This window comes from Stegostoma tigrinum, chromosome 15, assembly GCF_030684315.1.
Source record: "Stegostoma tigrinum isolate sSteTig4 chromosome 15, sSteTig4.hap1, whole genome shotgun sequence".
NCBI lineage: Eukaryota > Metazoa > Chordata > Chondrichthyes > Orectolobiformes > Stegostomatidae > Stegostoma > Stegostoma tigrinum.
The window spans coordinates 74,145,255-74,162,014 of record NC_081368.1 but is presented as its reverse complement, the minus strand read 5'-3'; the positions used below and the strand labels follow the sequence as shown (position 1 = coordinate 74,162,014).

At 44.8% G+C, this 16,760-nt stretch overlaps 1 protein-coding gene across 5 annotated transcripts in view; it reads left to right on the top strand.

Annotated features, from left to right (window-relative positions):
* LOC125459038 (zinc finger protein 229-like) overlaps positions 1-9,736 on the top strand; it is a 29,225-nt gene extending 19,489 nt beyond the window's left edge. For all 5 annotated transcript variants that reach the window (XM_048544946.2, XM_048544949.2, XM_048544947.2 and 2 more), the window contains one exon: positions 6,955-9,736. In XM_048544946.2, coding sequence (XP_048400903.1) covers positions 7,063-8,187 — 1,125 coding nt within the window. In that variant the 5' untranslated portion in view covers positions 6,955-7,062 and the 3' untranslated portion in view covers positions 8,188-9,736. The remainder of the gene's footprint in view (positions 1-6,954) is intronic.
* The last annotated feature ends 7,024 nt before the right edge of the window (positions 9,737-16,760 follow it).

The following is a 16,760-nucleotide window of genomic DNA, read 5'->3' as shown; positions in this document are numbered from 1 at the left end:
TGATGGGACAAGGCAAGAACTTTCAAAATTTGATTGGGGGAGCCTGTTCACATGTAAGGGAATGGCTGGAAAGTGGCAACATAAGAAATAGCAGGAGTTGGCCATCTGGCCTGTCGAGCCACTCAGTAAGATTGTGACTGATTCTTTTCATGGACTCGACTCCACTTTCCTGCCCACTCACCATAACCGTTAATTCCTTTACTGTTCAAAAATCTACCTTTGCCTTAAAAACATTCAAGAAGGTAGCCTCAACTGCTTCATTCACTCAGCAGGGAATTCTATAGATTCACAAGCCTTTAGCTTGAAGAAGTTCCTCTTCAGCTGTGCTCCCCCTTATTTTGAGGCTTTGCTCTCTATTTCTCCCACCAGTGGAATCAACCTCTCTTCTTCTATCTTGTCGATTCCCCTCATAATATTACAGCTTTCTGTAAGATCCTCCTACCTCATTCTTCTAAATTCCAACGAGTATAGTACTGTTACTACTGATTCTCTTTTCATAAGCCAACCTTCTTAATTTCAAAGCCAACCTAGTAAACCTCCTCTGCACTCCACCCAGTGCCAGTACATCCTTGCTGAAGTAAGGAGACCACAACGGCACATAGTACTCCAGGCATAACCTCATGAGCACCCTATACTGCAGCATAACCTCCCTGTTTGTAAACTCCATCCCTCTAGCAACAAAGGACAATATTTCATTTGCTGTCATAATTACCTGCTGCATTTGCAAACCAACATTTTGTGATTCCTGCACAAGGACACAGCAACATGCTTCAACTTTTCACCATATTCATAATAGTCCAGTTTGTTGCAGTTCTGACCAAAATGAATGACCTCACATTTACCAACATTGTACTCCATCCACCAGACTCTTGCCCACGCACTTAACCTACCTATATCCCTCTGCAGATTTAGAGTGGCCTCTGCATACTTTGCTCTACCAATCATCTTAATATCATCTGTGAACTCTGACTCACTCCACTTGGTCCCAACTCCAAACCATCTGTGTAAATGGTAGATAATTGCGGTCCCAACAGTAATTCAAACATCTGTTTATCCCCACTCTTTGCTAGATGTATGTTAACCAATCCCCTATCTGTACTAATAAATTACAGGTAGTGCTATGCAGCAGCCTTTTGTGTAGCAGTTTGTCAATACCTTCTTGAAATCCAAATACACCACATTTTCTGGCTCCCCATTGTCCACCACACTTGTAATATCCTCAAAGAATTCCAATCAATAATTTTAAACATGACCTGCTTCTAATGATTCTGTGCTGCACCTGTGTGATGGGACAATTTCAATCCAGATACCTCGCTGTTTCTACCTTGATAGATTCAAGCATTTTCCCCAGTGCAGAAGTTAAGTTAATGGGCCCATAGTTACCCACCTTTTTTCAAAATAGTCACATCACATTTGCTGCTTTGCTGCTAGACTCCAGGAAATTTTAGTGAATCGTCACAGGCATATTTGCTGTTCCCCTAGCTGCCTCTTTTTGCCCCCGGGATGTGTTCAGTCAGGGCCAGGGGACCTGTCTACCTTTAGCCCATTAGCTTGCCCAACAATACCTCTTTAGTGATAATGATCATTTCAATGTCCTCACCTGCTATTGCCTCCATACACTTTCAAAAATGAGACGAGAGTACGGAGACAGTATGTCCTATGAAGGGCAAGACTATTAGGTAAGGCCAATGCTGGATGACTAGACAAATTGATGCTCTGGTCAAGAAAACAAAGAAGACATACGTCAGGTATGGACAAGTGGGTTTGAATGAATCCCTAGAGCAGTATAAGTGCAGTAGGAGTATACTTGAGGGTAATCAGGAGAGCAAAAAAGGGGTCATGAGATAAATTTTGAGAAATAGGTTTAAGGAGAATCCAAAGAGAGTCTACAAATACATCAAGGATAAAAGAGTAACTAGACAGAGAATAGGGGCCCTTAAAAATCAAGAAGGCCGTCGATGGAACTGCAAGAGGTGGGAGAGATACTGTATGACTACTTCATGTCAGTTTTTACTGGAAAAGGATGTGGAAGCTAGAGAATTTGGAGAAATAAATAGTGATAACTTGAAAAGTGCCCATATTACACAGGAGCAGGTGTTACATGTCTTAAATTGCATAAAGATGGCTAAATCCCTGGCACCTGATGAGGTGAATCCCGGAATATTTTGGGAAGCTATTTAAGTGATTCCTCGAGCCTTGCTGAGATATTTGTATCATCAATAGCCACAGATGAAATAGGTGCCATTATTTAAGAAAGAAAGCAAGGAAAAGCCAGGGAACAATAGACTACTTGAGCCTGAAGTCAATTGTGGGCAATTTGTTAGAAAGTTTGCTGAGGGACAGGATTTACATGTATTTGGAAAGGCAAGGCATGATTAGGGATCGTCAACATGGCTTTGTGCTTTGAAGTAGTATCTCACTAACTTGGATTGAGTTTTTTGAAGAACTGACAAAGAAGATTAATGAAGGCAGAGCTGTGGATGTTGTCAATATGAACTTCAGAAAGACACGCAACAAGGTTCCACTTAATAGACTGGTTAGCAAGGTTGGATAACATGGGAGACAGGGAGAACTAGCCATTTGGATATAAAATCGGCTTGAGGGTGGGAGACAGAGGCTAGAGGTGGAGAGAGATAATGGGAACTGCAGATGCTGGAGGATCCAAGATAACAAAGTGCAAAGCTGGATGAACACAGCAGGCCAAGCAGCATCTCGGGAGCACAAAAACTGACGTTTTGGGCCTAGACCCTTCATCGGCTAGAGGTGGAGGGTTGCTTTTCAGACTGGAGCCCTGTGGTCGGCAGTGTGCTATAATGATCTACGCTGGGACCATTGCTTTTTGTCATTTTGTATAAACGATTTTGATGTGAATATGATGTATGGTTAGTAAGTTTACCGACGACACTAAAACTGGAAGCTGAGTTTGCAGTGGAGAAGGTTACCTCAGAGTACAATGGGACCTTGATCAAATGGGTGAGCAGTGGCAGATGGAATTTAATTTAGATAAATATGAAGTGCTGCATTTTGGAAAGGCAAATCAGGGCAGGACTTGTACACTTAATGGTAAGTGGTCCTGGGGAGTGTTGCAGAACAAAGACCTTGGGGTGCAAGTTCATGGTTCCTTGAAAGTGGAGTCACACGTAGGCAGGGTAGTGAAGAATGCTTTTGGTACCCTTGCCTTTGTTGGTCAGTGCATTGCATATTGAAGTTGTAAAATCATGTTGCAGCAAAACGGGACATTGCTTAGGCCTCTTCTGGAATTCTGCATTCAGTTCTGGTCTCCCTGCTCTAGGAAAGATGTTTTGAAACTTGAAAAGGTTCACAAAAGGCTTGCAAAGATGTTTCCAGGGTTGGAGGGTTTGAGCTATAAGGAGAGTCTGAAAAGCCAGGCTATTTTCACTGGAGCATTGGAGACTGAGAAGTGATTTCATGAAAGTTTATAAAATCATGAGGGCCATGGGTAGGGTAGACGAGATAGATTTATTTAGGATATCTACTTGGCTTGGACAAGTTGGACCAAAGAGTCTGTTTCTGTGTGGTGCAGCTCTATGACTCTAATAAGCTAAAATTAAGATGAGTTTCTCTTTTGTGGAGAGGTAGCAGAAGGTCAGATAATTATCCTCGGAGCTGAGAAGGTTAAGCAGTGGGTCAGACTGCACCCGAGGAGTAGGGAAGTCAACATTTCGGTGACAAAGGGTTTCAGCTCGAAACATTAACTTCCGGGCTTGATGGATGTTGTCTGACTTGCTGTGCTTTTCCAGCTCCAGATATATTGACTCTAGCTCCCAAAATCTGCAGTCTGACTGTCTCTGAGGTTAAGCAGTGATTTAATCCAGGCGCAGATTTGTTTCCAAAATATTTAATTTGCAGAGAGATAGAGAGAGGGTGGATCATAGGCTCAGTGGTTAGTACTGCTGCCTCACAGCACCAGGGATCCGAGTTCGATTCCATCTTTGGGTGATTCTACGTGGAGTTTGCATATTCTCCCCATGTCTGCCTGGGTTTTCTCCAGGTGCTCCGGTTTCCTCCCACAGTCCAAAGATGTGCAGGATAGGTGGATTGGCCGTGCTAAATTGCCTGTAGTGTTCAGGGTTGTGTAGATTAGGTGAGTTATAGCGGATGGGTCTGGGTGGGATGATCTGAGGATTGGGCCAAAGGGATTCTATGAAGGCTGGATATAGGAAGATGCAAGATACTTTTAAAATGTGGGTCCTCAATTGTAATAATGTCAGAGTTACTCCCAGTGCCATGTGCTTGCCAAAGTAGGAATAAGAGAATAGATGAGATGAATGTGTGGTTAGAGAAAGGTATATCAGAGAAGCGTTTAGATTCTTAAGCATTAGGGCCATTTCTGAGTTAGATGGGAACTGTACAAGCCAGAACAATTGCCCCTGGGCAAAGCTGAGATAAATCTTCTTTTGGGACCTTTGTTGGTTCTGTTGGTAAGGTTTTAAATGAGTATAGCAAGGGAATGGGAACCAAAGTGTAGCTTGGATAGGTCATGTTCCGATCAGGAAGTGCAAGGTATAATGTTAGTTAGTGATGCAGTCAGCAGCTCAGAAAGACAAAAGTAAGAAGGGTGAAACAAAGATCAAGACACTCTTTGTACATAATCCCGACATCCCAGGAATCAGTCTGGTGAATCTTCTTTTCACACTCTGAATAGCCAGGGCATCCATCCTTTGGAAAGGAAAACAAAGGTGCGCACAGTATTCCAGGTGTGGTCTCACTAAAGCCCTTACAGAAAGATATCCCTGCCCCTGTAACTTGAATCCTCTCACTATGAAGCGCAATGTATCATTTGCATTCTTCACTGCTTGCCACTCCTACCTGAGTCTCAAAGTTGTTGAACATAATGACCCCATCATATCCATTGAATTCATCAAGCACCTACTTACTGTTGTCCCATTTTCTGGCACTCTGCGTATAACTTATATTGTAGTGCCTTGTATGATCATCTGAACACTTCAAGGTTGCAATCTGTCACCACTACTGCCAAACCTGCTGCGCAGCACATTTGTTTTTCTTTCATATTTCCGCCATTTTACTTAAGCACTTGGAGTGAGAGTTAGACAGCACGAAACAGATCTTTCAGTTCAACTTGTCCATCTCGACCTGATATCCTAAACTGATCTAGTCCCATTTGCGAGCGTGTGGCTCTGAACACTTCCAATTCGTGTACTCATCCAGATGCCTTTTAAATGTTGTAATTATACCTGTGTCCACAACCTCTACTGGCAGCTCTTTCCATACGCACATCAACCTCTAAGTGAAAAAATTGCCCCTCAGGTTCTTTTTAAATCTTTCCTCTATCACCTTAAACCAATGCCCTATAGCTTTGAACTCACTGAGCCTGGGGAAAAAAGACCTTGGCTATTTGCCCTATCCATACTCCCATATAAGATAACCCCTTAGCCTCTGACATTCCACAGAAAAAGCCCTAGCCTGTTCAGCCTCTCACTTTATCTCAAACTCTCCAATCCTAGCAATAATCTCGTAGATCTTTTCTGAAACCTTTCAAGTTTAACAGCGTAGAGTTATTGAGATGCACAGCATGAAAATAGATCCTTCAGTCTGACTTATCCATGCCAATCAGCTCATTCTGCACGTGCACCACCCTCTGCGTAAAGAAAGTTTCCCCTTTTGGTCTCTTTTAAATCTTTCTCCTCTCACGTTAAGCCTATGCCGTCTCAAATTAGACTCCCCTACCCTGGGAAAAAGACCTTGACTATTCACCCTACCAATGTTCCTCACAATTTCATAAACATCTGTAAGGTCACCCCATAGTCTCCAAAGCTCCAGTGAAAATAGGCACAGCATATTCAGTCTCTGTCTACAGTTCAATTATGCCAACCCTAGCAACATTCTTGTAAATCTTCTCTGAACTCTTTCAAATTTCATGTCTTTCTAATAGCAGAGAGACCAGAACAGAAAGTAGTATTCCAAAAGTGTCCTGACCAATGTCCTGTCCAGCTGCCAAATGACCTCTCAACTCAAAAGACTCGATGCACTGACCAATAACAGCTAGCATACCAAATGCCTCCTTCATTGTCTTGTCTATCTGCGACTCCACTTTCAAGGAACGATGAACCTGTACTCCCAGGTCTCTTCGTTCAACGACACCTCCCAGGAACTTAACATTAAGTGTACAAATCCTGCCGTGATAACATTTTTCCAAAATCAGGGAGACTAGAATTGAACGAGTATTCTTAAATTGGCCGCACCAATGTCCTGTCAGCCGTTACATGACCTCCCTACAATAGAATCCCAAGAATCCCTACAATATGGAAGCAGGCCATTTGGCCCACGATTCCACACCAACCATCCAAACAGCATCCCACTCTTTCCCTTTAACTTTTGCATTTCCCATGGCTACTCCGCCTAACCCGCATATCTTTGGATGTGGAAGGAAACTGGAGCAGACCAAAGAACCCCACACAGATTCGGGGAAATGTGTAAACTCCACAGAGTTGAATCGAACCTGGGTCTCTTTATTGATCAGTGCACTGACCAATAAAGATAAGCATGCTAAACACTGTCTTAAGCACCCAATCCACGTGAAACTACACTTACCAGGAACTATACGCTTGTTTTTAGTCATTCGGAGGGTATAGGGGGAAAACAGGAACAGGATTCAGTTGTAGATCTATACACTATCACTGTTTTATGCCTGTCTCTCCGACCTATATCTCTCTCTGTAGTTTTGAGCAAACACTGACTGGTTCCCTTGCCTGAGGACATTTATGAATCAGTCAGTTTTAAAGATAATCCAGCATTTTTTCTCAATATCGTCTCCAGAAGTGACCAGATTAATTTCTGTCAGTTTCACCGGTTCTTCCGGTTTCTTCTGAAGCATTTGTTTTTTGTTTGAAAGGTTGTTTTGCAATGAGAGCTTTCAAATGAAACCACATCCAGATCTAACAGTCACTTTTTATCACAACCTCACTTTCTCAGGATTTTGAACATTGAAGGAAACAGCGCAATTCACACTGGGGAGAAACGCATATCGTTGTTATATGTTCAATAGTCTATGAAAATTCATCTGACAAAAATTCATCTGACATGCCCAAACGCCAGCGCAGTCACAGGAAGGAGAGACTGTGGAAATGTGATGACTGTGGGATGGGATGTCTTTACCCGTCCCACCTGGAAATGCACCAACGCAGTCACACTGGGGAGAAGCCATTCATCTGCTCTGATTGTGGGATGGGATTCACTCGGTCATCCAACCTGCAGACACACCAGCGAGTTCACACTGGGGAGAAACCATTCACCTGCTCCCTGTGTGGTATGGGATTCACTCGGTCATCCAACCTGCGGATCCATCAGCGAATTCACACTGGGGAGAAACCATTTACCTGCTCCCAGTGTGGGATGGGATTCACTCAGTCATCCCACCTGCGGTCCCACCAGTGGATTCACACTGGAGAGAGACCATTCACCTGTTCTGCTTGTGGGAAGGGATTTGCCCTGTCATCCAGCCTACTGAGACATCAGCAAGTTCACACTGGGGGTAGACTGTTCACTTGCTCCCAGTGTGGGATGCGATTCACTCAGTCGTCCAGTCTGCAGATTCACCAATGCAGTGACACTGGGGAGAAACAGTTTGCTTGTTCTGATTGTGAGACGGGATTCACTTTGTCACCCAAACTGCGGAAACACCAGCAAGTGCACACTGAGAGACCGTTCACCTGTTCTGAATGTGGGAAAGGATTCACTCAGTCATCCAGCCTGCGGAAACACCAGCGAGTTCACACTGGGGTGAGATTATTGACTTGCTCTGTGTGTGGAAAGGGATTCATTCAGTCATCCAGCTTACAGAAACACCTGCGAGTTCACGCTGATGAGAGACCATTCACCTGTTCTGAATGTGGGAAAGGATTTGTGCAGTCATCCAGCCTGCTGATCCACCAGCGAGTCCACACAGGGGAGAGACCATTCACTTGCTCCCGGTGTGGGATGGGATTCACTCAGTCATCCAGCCTGCACATACACCAGCGAGTTCACACTAGAGAGAAACCATTCACTTGCCCCCTGTGTGGGAGAGGGTTCAGTCGGTCATCAAACCTCCAAAGACACCAGCGAGTTCACACGGGGGAGAAGCCATTCACCTGCTCCGATTGTGGGAAAGGATTTAACCAGTCATCCCACTTGCTGAAACACCAGCGAGTTCACATTGGGGAGTAGCATTCACTCAGCCAACTCACCTACTGATGCACCAGCATGTTCAGACTGGGGAGAGACCATTCACTTGTTCCATAAGTGGGAAGGCATTCACTCTGCAATCCAAACTGCTAACACAGCAGTGAAATGATATAAGGTGCATCTGTTGTGTAGAAGGATTTGTTTTTTGCAAATACACTAGAAAATTCACGAAGACCCCCAGGTGAAGGGTTCTGCTTTTACTTACAGCAGGCAGTGAACCATCATTATTGGACCATTTGTATTGATATTATTAAAACCTTGCTCTATTTAAAGTTCCGATATTGTCAGTAAAATGTTGATACAATTGTGTATCTGTATGGTAAGTTTTGAAAATGATCACAATATCGCTATGCATCAACATATTTATACTGAGTAAAGACTGTCCACCTGTATAGATTAGATTAGATAGCTTCCCTACAGTGTGGAAACAGGCCCTTTGGCCCAACAAGTCCACACCATGGTCCATCCACCTAACCTGCACATCTTTGGACTGTGGGAGGAAACCGGAGCACCCGGAGGAAACCCACGCAGACACGGGGAGAATGTGCAAACTCCACACAGACAGTCACCTGAGGTGGGAATTGAACCCGGGTCCCTGTTGCTGTGAGGCTGCAGTGCTAACCACTGAGCCATCATGCCGCCCTTTGTTTGTAAAATGAATTAGTGGTTCATCAAGCCTGCTTAAACAGCAATGAGTTCTCCAGTGATTGTCAGTTTTGAGTTTTGATGATGTTGCCTGTATCCAGACACCATTTCCTGGGCCTATTTCTGATGATGTTTGTGAACACCACTGGTTCATTGACTTATTTGGGATAAAGATACACAAATCAGCTTTTCATTAAAACTACATTGCATCAGATCTGCCTCATTCTGAGTGCCATAGAGATAAGGTAACCATGCGTAGCCTTCATGTGAGCAGTTGGAAAAAGGCACATCCAGAGTGTGATATAGCTTGTAATGGTAGAAATTTTGTTACAAGTGCTATGAGGCATGGTGTAACCTAACTTGGCAATGGGAGGTAATCCAGAGAGAATGTCCAAAAGGGTAAGAAAGGAAAGAATCAACAAGTGACTAAGTAAGACATCAACATTACAGGCCGGTTAAAGTACAAGGGAATTTGACATGGTTGAAAGCCATTGATTTTAATGCTATTAGTTCAACGACGAGGTAGATGAGTTTAGAATACAAATTAAAACAGGAGAGCATGATGACATGGCTGTCACTGAGACATGTTTGAGAGAACGGCAGAATTGGAGGCTCGATACTTTAGTATACAAGGTCTTCATGTGAGGAAGCGGAGGTGGTGTCACAGTTATGCTCAGGGAATTTATTACAACTTGGAATATTCCTTTAAATAAACCCATATGGGTAGAACTAGCAGAGCAAGTAAGGAGGCAAATTTCAGGGAAGTGTAAAAGTAATAGGTTCATGATAGTGGGGAATTTCAACTTTCTCAACATTAACTCTAACTCTGGTTATCATAGTGTGAAACGTTTAGAAGAACTGGATATGAGTTTGCTCGCTGAGCTGGAAGGTTCGTTTTCAGACGTTTCGTCACCATTCTAGGTAACATCATCAGTGAGCCTCCAACGAAGCACTGGTGTTATGTCCCGCTTTCTATTTACCTGGTTAGGTTTCCTTGGGTGGGCGATGTCGTTTCCTGCATTGGTGATGTCATTTCCTGTTTTTTCTCAGGGGATGGTAGATTGATTTGGAGCCAATGTGTTTGTTGATGGAGTTCCGGTTGGAATGCCATGCTTCTAGGAATTCTCGTGCATGTCTCTGTTTTGGCTTGTCCTAGGACGGATGTGTTGTCCCAATCAAAGTGGTGTCCTTCCTTATCTGTATGTAAGGATGCGAGTGATAGTGGGTCATGTCGTTTTGTGGCTAGTTGATGTTCATGTTGATGAACTCCATCAACAAACACATTGATTTGGAGCCACTGTGTTTGTTGATGGAGTTCATCAACATGAACATTAACTAGCCACAAAACGACATGACCCACTATCACTCGTATCCTTACATACAGATAAGGAAGGACACCACTTTGATTGGCTTGTCCTAGGACGGATGTGTTGTCCCAAACAGAGACATGCACGAGAATTCCTAGAAGCATGGCATTCCAACCGGAACTCCATCAACAAACACATTGATTTGGAGCCAATCTACCATCCCTTGAGGGGGAAAAAAAAACAGGAAATGACATCACCAACCCAAGGAAATCTAACCAGATAACTAGCAAGCGGGACATAACACCAGTGCTTCGTTGGAGTCTCACTGATGACGTTACCCAGAATGGTGACGAAACGTCTGAAAATGAACCTTCAGCTCAGCGAGCAAACTCGCATCCAGAACCTCAACCTGAGCTACAAATCTTAAAACTCATTTAGAAGAAAATTTAAAATAGATACAGAAAGCTTTTGAAGCCAGGATGTTGAAGTCCCCAAGGGAAGAGGGAGGTCCTGGACTTCACTTCAGGTAACCAAAGTGGTCGAAGTATCAGTGGGGGAGCATTTTGCAGACAGTTATCAGAACTCTTTTGAAAAGATTCAGGATTGTTATGGCAAAATGATAAGAATGGGCATGCAATCAAAGTTCCAAATTAGTTGATTTTAATAAGACCAGGTATAATTTGGCCAGAGTGCTCAGGGAGTGAATATTTTCAGGTAAATGTGCAAGAGGGAACTTTAAGGGAAGTTGAGGAGAGCTTTAGGGGGAACATACATTGATACGGGCAAGTAAAATAAAGGAAAATGCTATGTTGTTTTACAGTACATTAATAGTTAAAGGATAACCAGGGAATGAGTAAGGCCCATTAAGGAGCACAGCGGTAATGAGTGTGTGGAACCAGAGGATGTAAGCTTGGTTCAAAATGAATACTTTGTGTCAGTGTTCATTAGTAGTCGGGGATAGTTCCAACTCTTAAAAGCTTGTTGGCAACTGCTCCTTATAAAAAGAGAAAACAACATACACAGCTAGAATAACAACAATGAACATCTTGAGTCCCTGTACAATGGAGGTTCCTAAGCATCCCAGCCATCCTATAGCCCAACTCCACAGGGTAGAGGGAGGAGGTTGTCTGATGTTTTGGATCTCCTATGGCCACCCAGATCAGTAATACTTGCAGAATTGTTTGGAATGCAATATTTGGAGCCAGTCTGAGCATAGGTGTCCCTTCCCTTGCCCCGACGAAAACAAAATCAAGGACCATTCAGTTCTGGTGTGCTACCATGTGAATTTTTCTTTTTAATCATTAATGGGATGAGGGTTTCACTGGTTAGGCAGGGTTTATTGCCCATCTCTTATTGCCCAAAGGGCACTTCAGAGTCAACCACATTGCTTTGGGTCTGGAGTCACATGTCGGCCAGGTCAGGTAAGGGTGGTAGTTTCCTTCCCCAAAGGATATTTGTGAACCAGATGGGTTTTTACCCACAATTGACAAGTGATCATGGTCATCATTAAATTCTTAATTACAGATTTTTTTAAAATTGAATTCAAATTCCACCATCTGCCATGGCGGGATTTAAACCCGAGTCCCTAGAACATTATCTGTGCCTCTGAAATAACAGTCCAGCAATGATACCACTAGGCTATCGCCTCCTGTGATGAATAGTGACCATTTCATAATTTATTCTGCTAAGGTTGGAGAATGTAGTCCCACCTTTTCCAGAACCAAAGCCAGGGTTATAGCTTCTCTGGCCAGTTTGGTCTTACCATTGAAAGGAAATGTAACAGCAAAGAAATGCTGGGGGTTTCAGAATTGGCTCTCTAGGTGGTTTGGCGAGTGATATATGTAGGGTACTACATACCCAAGGCAACAATGAACCTATCCAGCGGCTGTGCAGCCACAGGTATGCTGTATGGCCACAGGTGAAATATGCGCCATTACAAGAGGTGAAATGGGCGATAACCTCAGGATACATTGCATGGAGATGGAACCTCCACTTGTACCCCTAACAAAATCAGTCAACAGAATGGATAACGCTGTGACATTGAAATACTGAGAGCAATTACTCTCTCCCATCTCTTGTCCCGCTTTGAGGGAGTTGACAAAACACACACCCTTGTGGTCTTCACCTCTTTGAGGTATTAGTGAGGGCCAGAAATGAAGGATTATGGGTACGATCATATCTGAACTGGTACCACCCAGAGAAGGCGGGTCAGGGTTGGTTTGCAGACCTCCGGGTTTCAGTATTCACTGTCATGTTTATGAGAGAACTGAGTTACCCTCCCTTTGGGTTGTAAGCATTGGCAAGCATCTCAGGGCCTAGTCAAGGACGAGATATGAAATTTTGATAAACCTATCACCCTACCATTTCAGGTTCAGTCAAGAGAATAGGGTAGAGTGGGATTCCCCCTTTACAGTAAGTGGGAATGTGGAAACATATCCAACACTTGGACAGATTAGAAGCTTTGTAATATGTGTAAGACATATAGCGATAAGTATTTGCATGTAAGTCTGAATATCCTAGTAGTATGAAAACTGCAGTCACCATCTTTGGAAAAAATGACCGTAGGCGCCAATGGTGGTCAGTCAGTTTCTGGTTCCCCTAGCTGTTGTGATCCATTTCAGAAGAAACAACATAAGCAAGACTCGGAAAGAGGACCTGTTCAGGGATCATCAGGAGCTAGGATCAAAATTAAAACAGAATGACTGTTTGTGGGAGGCATGAATCCAGGCTTTCTTTCCTCAGACCTTGATAGCCGACTGGGTGATTCGCAGCACCTGATATGGTCCTTTGACTTCATGCCTAAGGGTTCCTTGTGGATCTTTTTTACAAGTTTCCACTCACCTAGTACAATGTTGTGACCCTTTCACCCCAGCAGTAGGTCCTTCCAGGCAGCCAGTACATGTGAGCAGATGGAACTTACAGTATCTGTTTAGTGCTTGGCAGTAAGACAACAGGGCATCCTTCGTAAGATGACATTGGCCTTCCTATCACGACTTCAAATGGACTCAGACTTGTCATTTTGTTGGGGATAGCCCTGACACTGCACAGAACTATTAGCAAAGCCTGAGGCCAGGGCATTCCCTTCTGGTGGTATTTAGCCAGTTTCAGGGTCTGACTCGTTCTTTCCACCTGTGGATTATAGGGACAGTGAAAGTTCCAGTCAATCGTCAATAACCGGCAGACTTCTTGATATACTGTCCCTGTGAAATGGGTTCCCTGGTCCGAGGCAGTGGGGGTGGGTGGGGTTCAGCAGAGGGTGGCGATGGTGCAGGTTGGCAATTGGGATGAACATTTACGTTGGCGCAGTCGCCATGACCAAATGAGTTTGTGGAGGAAGTGTTGTCAAGGGGCGCTACTTCAGCGCTTCCCTCCCTCCCTCCTCCTCTGATCAACAAAAAAAATGTGCTGATCCCATTGCGAACAATGGTGACCACACCTGCAGCAAGTGTTGGTTGCTCGAGAAACTTTGGCTTAGAGTTGATGAGCTGGAATATGAACTTCAAACGCTGCGGCACATCTGGGAGATGGAGAAGTACCTGGATGCTGTGTTTCAGGAAGCTGTCACACCTGGTAGATTAAGTCCATCAAATTTGGTCAGTGGCCAGGGACAGCAGGGGGTGACTGCAATCCAGCAGGTGGAGGGATCTTGCATTCAGGAACAGAGGAGCCTCAGCTTTTGAATTGCTCCCCGTGTGGATGAGGAAAAGGGCTACAGGGAGGATGAGCCAACTAACCACTGCACTGTGGTGCGGAAGGCCATTCAAGAGGGAGAAGCAAATAGACAAGTGGTAGTTGAAGGAGATTCTATTATTACTAATCCTGTGTAAACAAGATTGAGAGTCCTGCATAATAATAAAATGTGAGGCTGGATGAACATAGCAGGCCAAGCAGCATCTCAGGAGCACAAAAGCTGACGTTTCGGGCCTAGACCCTTCATCAGAGAGGGGGATGGGGAGAGGGAACTGGAATAAATAGGGAGAGAGGGGGAGGCGGACCGAAGATGGAGAGGAAAGAAGATAGGTGGAGAGAGTGTAGGTGGGGAGGTAGGGAGGGGATAGGTCAGTCCAGGGAAGACGGACAGGTCAAGGAGGTGGGATGAGGTTAGTAGGTAGCTGGGGGTGCGGCTTGGGGTGGGAGGAAGGGATGGGTGAGAGGAAGAACCGGTTAGGGAGGCAGAGACAGGTTGGACTGGTTTTGGGATGCAGTGGGTGGGGGGGAAGAGCTGGGCTGGTTGTGTGGTGTAGTGTGAGGAGGGGACGAACTGGGCTGGTTTAGGGATGCAGTAGGGGAAGGGGAGATTTTGAAACTGGTGAAGTCCACATTGATACCATATGGCTGCAGGGTTCCCAGGCGGAATATGAGTTGCTGTTCCTGCAACCTTCGGGTGGCATCATTGTGGCAGTGCAGGAGGCCCATGATGGACATGTCATCTAGAGAATGGGAGGGGGAGTGAAAATGGTTTGCAACTGGGAGGTGCAGTTGTTTGTTGCGAACTGAGCGGAGGTGTTCTGCAAAGCGGTCCCCAAGCCTCCGCTTGGTTTCCCCAATGTAGAGGAAGCCGCACCGGGTACAGTGGATGCAGTATACCACATTGGCAGATGTGCAGGTGAACCTCTGCTTAATGTGGAATGTCATCTTGGGGCCTGGGATAGGGGTGAGGGGGGAGGTGTGGGGACAAGTGTAGCATTTCCTGCGGTTGCAGGGGAAGGTGCCGGGTGTGGTGGGGTTGGAGGGCAGTGTGGAGCGAACAAGGGAGTCACGGAGAGAGTGGTCTCTCCGGAAAACAGACAGGGGAGGGGATGGAAAAATGTCTTGGGTGGTGGGGTCGGATTGTAAATGGCGGACGTGTCGGAGGATGATGCGTTGTATCCGGAGGTTGGTGGGGTGGTGTGTGAGAACGAGGGGGATCCTCTTAGGGCGGTTGTGGTGGGGGCGGGGTGTGAGGGATGTGTTGCAGAAAATACGGGAGACGCGGTCAAGGGCATTCTTGATCACTGTGGGGGGAAACTTGCGGTCCTTAAAGAACTTGGAAATCTGGGATGTGCGTGAGTGGAATGTCTTATTGTGGGAGCAGATGCGGCGAAGGCAGAGGAATTGGGAATAGGGGATGGAATTTTTGCAGGAGGGTGGGTGGGAGGAGGTGTATTCTAGGTAGCTGTGGGAGTCGGTGGGCTTGAAATGGACATCAGTTACAAGCTGGTTGCCTGAGATGGAGACTGAGAGGTCCAGGAAGGTGAGGGATGTGCTGGAGATGGCCTAGGTGAACTGAAGGTTGGGGTGGAAGGTGTTGGTGAATCCTGCATGTTGTGTTGCCTTCCAGGGTAAGGAATATCTCTGGACAGCTTGAGAAGATTTTTAAGAGGCAGGGGGAGAAGCTAGCTGTTGTGATCCATTTCAGAAGAAACAACATAAGCAAGATTAGGAAAGACGACCTGTTCAGGCATCATCAGGAGCTAGGATCAAAATTAAACAACTGGTCCTCAAGGGTTATAAACTCCAGATTACTGCCCAAGCCATGTGCAAATTGCCATGGGGCCATGAGATTAAGGGAAGTAAACAAGTGGCTAAAAGACTAGTACGGGAAAGAGGGGTTCTTTTTCATGGGGCACTGGCATCAGATTTAGAACAGGAGGGATCTGTACCATTGGGATGGTCTCCACCTGAACCAAGCTGGGACCAACGTTCTAGCAAAAAGTGTGAATAGGCTGGTCAAAAGACCTTTAAACTAGAAAATGGGGATGGGGTGTATGGAAGAGTGAAACTTTACCCAGCAGGAAACAAAGCAACAGGCCAACATCTGTAGGGATAGATGCCACTGTGTGGAAACATATGAAAAGAATGACAGGAAAGGAGGACTCGAGGAGAGGTTACTAAAGACTACAGCACAGACACAAATAGGACAGAGTGTTTGGAAAGAGTTAGAAATCAAACCTCAAGCACACTGGATAAACGAGTGACAATGAAATGTGGGACAGTTAATACAGGACTGAAGATATTACTTATATCTGAATGCATGCAGTTTAAGAAAGACGGTAAATGAGCTTGTGGCACAGATCAAAACTAGCAGTTATAACGTGGTGGGCACCACAAGATGTGGCTGCAAAAGGATCAGGATTGGGAGCTTAATATCCGCAGATATACGCCTTATGGAAAATATAGGCAGAGGGGGTGGGATTGTCTTATTCGTAAGAAATGAAGTTAAATCACTAGTGAGAAACGAAGTAGGGTCAGATGGTGTAGAATCTGTGTGGATAGAGTTGAGGAACTGTAGAAGTTAAAAAACAAACATAGTTGGAATTATGTATAGGCCTCCAAACAGTAGTCAGGAGCTGGGGTACAAAATACACCAGAAAGTAGAAAAGGTGTGTCAGAAAGGTAAAGTTACAATAATCATGGGGGGATGTCAATATGCAGATGGACTTAGAAAATTAGCTTGGTAGTGGATTGAAAAAAGGAATTTGTGGAATATCTATGAGATGGCATTTTGGAGCAGCTTGTGGTAGAGGCACTAGGAAACAGGCATACTGGATTTAGTATCAGAGATAATGGGAACTGCAGATGCTGGAGAATCCAAGATAATAAAATGTGAGGCTGGATGAACAC